Source organism: Nicotiana attenuata, unplaced genomic scaffold (genome assembly GCF_001879085.1).
Source record: "Nicotiana attenuata strain UT unplaced genomic scaffold, NIATTr2, whole genome shotgun sequence".
NCBI lineage: Eukaryota > Viridiplantae > Streptophyta > Magnoliopsida > Solanales > Solanaceae > Nicotiana > Nicotiana attenuata.
The window spans coordinates 29,438-35,862 of NW_017674075.1; the positions used below are offsets into that span (position 1 = coordinate 29,438).

General features: G+C 41.0%; 1 protein-coding gene across 1 annotated transcript; it reads left to right on the forward strand.

Moving 5' to 3' along the window:
- Window positions 1–304: 304 nt before the first annotated feature.
- LOC109217946 (coatomer subunit zeta-1-like) lies at window positions 305–3,272 on the forward strand (the record flags this gene model as incomplete). Its single annotated transcript, XM_019382244.1, is given in 5 exon segments — window positions 305–409; window positions 1,431–1,590; window positions 1,937–2,084; window positions 2,182–2,259; window positions 3,188–3,272. Coding segments are annotated over 5 exon segments (492 nt in total), but the record flags the coding sequence as incomplete, so codon positions are not given.
- Between the last annotated feature and the right edge of the window lie 3,153 nt (window positions 3,273–6,425).

Sequence of the window (6,425 nt, forward strand, 5' to 3'; positions counted from 1 at the left end):
TATTGAGAGAGAAAGACGGTGAGAGAGGGTGATGAAGAAAGAAAGAAAAATTGATGAGAGAGGCGGCAGTGAGGAAAGAGAAGAGGAGAGAAAAAAAGGAAAAAGATGTAACTAAATTCCTTAATTCAAGGCATTAATAATGGATTGTATATAATTTGTAAGTAATCCTTGTTTAGGGTGGGTAATATATAAAACTAGTACAATTTTGGTAAATAAGTTTCAAATACTGTATGAGAACGGGAAAAAACCTTAAAAGTTTGTATAATTGAAGGTGAAAAATGTAATTTCCTGTTTACTAAAAACAAAAATACAATAACTGTTTACCAGCCAACAGTTAAGCTTCCAAATCAAGACGGAACAATTTCTCTGTGAATCAGTTCTTCCATCAATGGCGTTTCCTCTCCATTACGTACGTCTTCTTCCTTTTACCCTCTTAAATTACTTTTGTAGTTTCATTTCCCCTTTAAAAAACTTTAATTTCTTCAATTAAGTTCAAAGATCTAATATCTATTTATTAGTCGATCACAATGCGCGATTCTCGAATTATTTCTGCATGTTTCTGTTCACTGTATTACATATCTGATCTGTGCATAATTAATTAGGATTTAGCTACTCGTTGGTTGATTAATCATCAAAAGAGAAAAAAAAATAATGAATCTTGGGGTAATATTAGCTGATCTAGCTCATCATTTTATAATCATTGCATAGTTCAGATATCACTCGCGACATAGGCTCCTGTATTTGTTACGTGTCATTTATCTGCCCAAATCTTGAACAGAACGGGTTAAGAATGATCTGATCCTATCATTCAAAACTTGATGTGAAATAGCACTGCACTCACTATGTATTTCTGAAAACGTGTGTGAACTTGGCATATATATATATATATATATATATATATATATATATATATAGTGGAAAGTAGCTCTCTACTTCTCCGGAGTAGGAGTAAGGTCTGTGTACACACTACCCTCCCCAGACCTCACCAGTGGGATCTCACTGGGTTGTTGTTGTTGTGTCCAAGTGGAAAGTAGCTCCCTTGTATATTTGCATCTTTCACTGTCATTTAGTGTTCGAGAAATGCGTGCTAAAGAATGTAAATTACTGAACTTCGAACGTGGGTACAATCAGTTGCAGAGCTAGGAATTATATAAAGGGATTCAAAAAATACTAGAATGTCATAGATGGGACAAATTTCTGACATAGCGCAATTTTGGAAAACCCTTTATCACTGTACTAGAATTTTTCCTTATGTCAAGAGGATTCAACAGTTTATAATACTAAAAAAAATATATTATTTTTACCCTATTTTCGCAATATAATTTTTCGATGAAGTGGATTCAGTTGAACCTCCTTGCTCCTTACTATCTCCCCCTGCGTACAATGAATTAATGGTTACTCATGGTAAAATGATCATATAATTGTTGTAGGGTTCTTGCCCTGTGGTCAAGAATATACTTCGTTTGGATTCGGAAGGAAAGCGTGTAGCTGTTAAGTACTACTGCGATGACTGGCCGACAAATAGTGCCAAGCATGCTTTTGAGAAGGCTATTTTTACCAAGACTCAAAAGACAAATGCTCGCACTGAAGGTACTGCTCAACCTTATGGTTTCTCTTTGATCTTTATGGCTGCATATTTTTATGCTTCTCGAAAGTCATCGCTTTTGTTCCTTTACCAAATAATCTGGTGCTGAAATTGTATTTACTCAATTAATTTTCTTTAACGACGAGAAATGAGTTTTTATGTCTATTGGACCTTCTTTTGCTGTGTTCTAGTTTACTTTGTAAATAAGGAATAAAGCCAGTTCTTTTTTTTTTTCCTTATCAATAAGAAAAAAAGCCAGTTCTTCATATATCCATGTATTGTGGATCTCATTTTAGTAGGATTCTCTAATTTTCATTGTTTTTGCTTACGTTTTGAAGTATTGATCTGCAGCTGAGATAGCAATGTTTGATAATAACATTGTTGTCTATAAGTTTGTGCAAGACCTTCACTTCTTTGTAACGGGAGGTGATGATGAAAATGAACTAGTTCTAGCCACGGTTCTGCAGGGCTTCTTTGATGCAGTTACCCTTCTCCTCAGGTACAATGGGCCAAATCCTTAAACTATCTTGAGTCTTGTACTGTAATCTTTTCAGATGTGCATACTTGCTGTCTAAACGATCATTCAATTGTTGCAGGAGTAATGTTGAGCAGAGAGAGGCTCTTGAGAACTTAGATTTGGTTCTTTTGTGCCTAGATGAGATTGTGGATGGAGGGTAAGTGACGTGGTTCTCTAATGATGTCCTAACAGAATTTACAGTGTTTTCTTTCAACTTAGCATCCCTTTTTCAATTTTACTTTTCTGTTTCTCTTTCCATTTTGTTCTGCTAGAAGCTCTTACAGTCATCCTTTAGCAATTTATTTCTGTCATCTCGTGCTGCTTAAGTACTATATCGTCCGTGCTTCAAAAGTTGTTCTTGCTGTATAGAGGGATGCATATAAGTTTAGGTTGAACAACAGTACAATATGCTCGAGGTAACTAGCTTTCATACTTTAGCATTTGGGTGGTTATGCTTTTCTACCTTTAGCAGTAATTTGTTCTATGGAGGCACTTTTTGACTTTTGAGGCTGCCGTACTCTGTTCAACATCCCTTCCTCCATGGCTCAGATGGTATGTTGAGCCAGGAGAAAGTCGTCTCTTGAATACTAGATGATGGTTAATGACACAGATCAAAATACTTATCTAGGCCAGTGGAAGAGAGTGTTCTTCCAATATCCGTTAAGCTCTCTCATATAATGTGTGTGCCCAATATAACTGCATGCATGCCTCGTGCCAAAACTGAAGTTTTATCCTCCCAACCGCCCCACCCTTTTTGTTTCTGTTTCCTCTTTTAGTCAACGGCTAATGTGGTGTTAGTGGTTTGCATAAACTAAAAGTACATATCAGAACTGTAGTGGAAGCATTTTGGTTCAAATGCTCCTCATCCTGATAGGAAATTCAGAAAGCATACCTCAAGTTTTTTGATAGAGGCATATATAGTCCTCTTATTAAATAAAGCTAATATTGGCGAACAATTAACAGTTACTCTGTTTAAAGTTCATATTTGTGAATCAGGTGAGCTACTTCCTCTTTTTACCCAGAAACTCTTTACATGGGAGAAGTTTTACCTAAAACTTTTTGGTGTTATTGAATAATCCTGGCAGGATGATTCTTGAAACAGATGGTAATGTCATTGCTGGCAAAGTTGCTAGTCATAATATGGATGATGGGTCACCCATTTCTGAGCAGGTAACATATATTTGCTGAATCATATTTTAGACAATATTCAATCTTTTGGAGGACCTCAGGAATATGACGGGTGATCGTAAAAGTATGATATTAGGCCTCTTGGACCAATAGAATGACAACCCCTTCCTTTGAAGGTCTAGAAATCAGGTTCCTCTATGGACCCTGGTTTTCCAGATTGAAACATCGTTTGCTGGTTTAAGACATCTGATTCACTGAGCTTAGTTAGAACCTTTTACGAGGCAACCCTTTCTAAAGGGTTATTTTAGAACCTCTGAATCACGTCAATTTCATGAGTCATACGTATAATTCTAAATGCCAGAAGAACAAATAAAAGTGAGACAATTCGTTAGGTTGTATTAATTTGTTTATTCAATCAACTATCCCTTTGTCCGACACTTAGGTTGTATCCGTTATATTATTAAAGAAAGGGGAAAGGGCTTTTTTTTTTTATAGAGAGAGAGTAAGGGGGGTTTTCTGGGGCTTTGAAGCAGGGCCACTTATATTGCAAAACTTTCAGAGACGGGATGGAAAGTCTTTCGTGAGAAGAGATGGTAGGCTTGATACGGATACAGCTGCTTATCACCCACCTTAGAATCAAGCAGTTCAGTTCGACTATACCCGCCTTAATTCCCTCATTCAGGACAGATGGAAGCAGGTTATGGATCTGTTCAAGTTGGTCGATCAATCCCTCCTTTCTTTCCCCTGCCTCCGGACACCTTAGAATAGATTTGATTGGAAGGAGGGTGAGGAACGAACACAGTGGTTTGACTGCTGGGATCCCAATCGGCCTGCATCAGCGGAAAATGGAACTATCGAATCACGGGTGACTCGCTTTATCGGGATGGGAAGAATTGCAACATCGGCATTTCTTTCCTTCACTAAATCGATCCACTAGTAGGTAGCGGTAGGAGAGATCCATTATGGTGGAATAGACCGTTCTCGAATTCCGGCCGGCATTTCTGTCAATCGGCGGAAGACTCACGCATACTGGGAGGGTACGACTTCAAGGGATGGACTCGATCGAACGGCCAACCACTTGCTATTTTTGTAGGAGATGAAATCCAAAAGACCATTATTAGCGTGTAGTAGATTGGCCCGAGTTCGTAATAGGCCAGTCGAGAAGAAATTAAATCAATAGATTGAACGGTAGATAAAGGATCAGAGGATGAGAGGGGTAGATCTACCCAATATGGACCGATAACGGATGGTCCCCGCCAACTGCTTATCTCTCTTCCTCGCATTCCATTCATGACCTAACGACTATCCCTCTTTCGGGGAGGGAATCACTTGCTGGATCGAACCCAAGGATAGGTTTGATCGGCCGGGTGTTGGATCGAATGAACATTCAACCGCGTCATTACGGCAGCGATGGATGTCCAACCTTTAGATCTCTTCTTTCTCAATAAAGGCGGGTAAGGAAAGTCCGAAGGCTAATCCGGCAACTGCTGGCTAGAAGGCGAAAACCGCTTTTGCCAATCAAAGCCCCAAAACTAGTAAGGGCACTCGTGCCCCAGCAAGCCACCCCAACCCTACCGCCAAAGCTTGACTTTACTAAACAAGCAAGAAAGGCTCCTTCTATCTTATTAGTCAAGCGCTAACGAGCAAGAAAACGGATATGCCCTAAGAAGCAACTTCGTGCAGCTGCTGCGCCCTTGCTTCTTGCTTTAGAAAGATTGCTCGTTAGCTAGGCCGTTTTCAATAAGGCTCGCGCTAGGCGCTCACCTTTTTTGGCTAAGCCGTATCGTATCTTGCTGGTAATGGATTGATTCTTGAATCTTGCTTGGTTTAGGCAGGTAAGTGCTAAGAGGCTCTTGTTGGCTTTCATTAGGTATACATAGGTACACATAGGACTTTCTTGCAATACATAGTGGTTGGCTTCGAATCACATGAAGCCCATATAGATGTCCACTCCTATTTCCTCTAAAGCTCTCCATGTGGGGAACACAATCAGTCCATACAAGGACCTACTGAGTCATCCACCCTTGCATCTATTTGATGCATCATCACATGGCCGTCGTGTAACTCCTCGAGAATCATGTCATTCGCCTGTCACGTGTTGCCACCAGAGTCATAAATACTCGAAGTAAGCTCCTGGCTCGCCCCTATCTCTAAAGGGGCTTACGAACGAGCGGAGTGCTTACGGCCGTGGTAGCTGCGAGCCTCCTGGGTCTTGCTCTCTCGTCTTTTTTCCTCCGCCTTCCTCTTGTAATTGACCCTTTCTTTTCTGCTACGCCTATCCATCCGTCAGATTGACATCCAGCCGGGTGAGCGATAGCGGCTCCTGTTTACTAATAGATCTGCCGCCGCTAGTATAACAAAAAAAAGCACATAAGGATCCAGAATATTAAAATATACTGATCACTGATCAGGATCATATAAAGCCCGGTATTCCCAGAAAGGATAGTCGTGATGTCCCTTCATGGCCGGCCTTTTCAGTATGGAGCCGAAGGCGAGGGTTTCCAGCAGGCCCCCTTCTCTGGCTTTTCCTTAAGTGACAAGGGGGGTGAGGTAAGGAGTAGTATAAGAGTGGTTCGGTCATCGATAAGCCTCTCCTTATTCATTCTATAGGGCGGGGCTGCGGGCCAACAATCCAGCAAAAGGGCTGAAAAGCTCTTATAACTCCCTTTAATATAGAAGTAGCATCAAAGCCAGAAAACCCACCTATACAAAAGAGCTCTTTTCAGCGGCCCCTATACTCCTTAAACAAGTGAAAGTTGCTGGCAACCCACCATATCTTGCTTCGGGGCCGATCTCTCGTATCGGAGCAAACAAATCAAAATGATTTTCTATATTCTATTTATTTCTTTTTATTGTTTGAGTTTTTTCACCACAAACAGATTTTGCCGATGGATTGGATAGACCCCTGATCTTGACATTCAAGCACGAAATCCCTTGAGCGCTTCGGCGGCGGATAGCAGCATGGGCAAAGCACTCTGCGTGCGGCGAGCCAGCCGGTTCTTAATTGCAATTCACCAAGATAGTCTTTGCCTCGCTCCTGAACTCTGCGGCGAGTCAGCCACCACCTCCGGTTTGAGCTCTGCTCGCAGCGTAGTCAGCAAGCTTCGTGACTTCTGCTTAGCTTCCAGCGTTGCAAAGGGATAACCTTTCACTATCTAGGCGCCCCTCGCAAGGAGGGTCCCACGGACTTCTTTT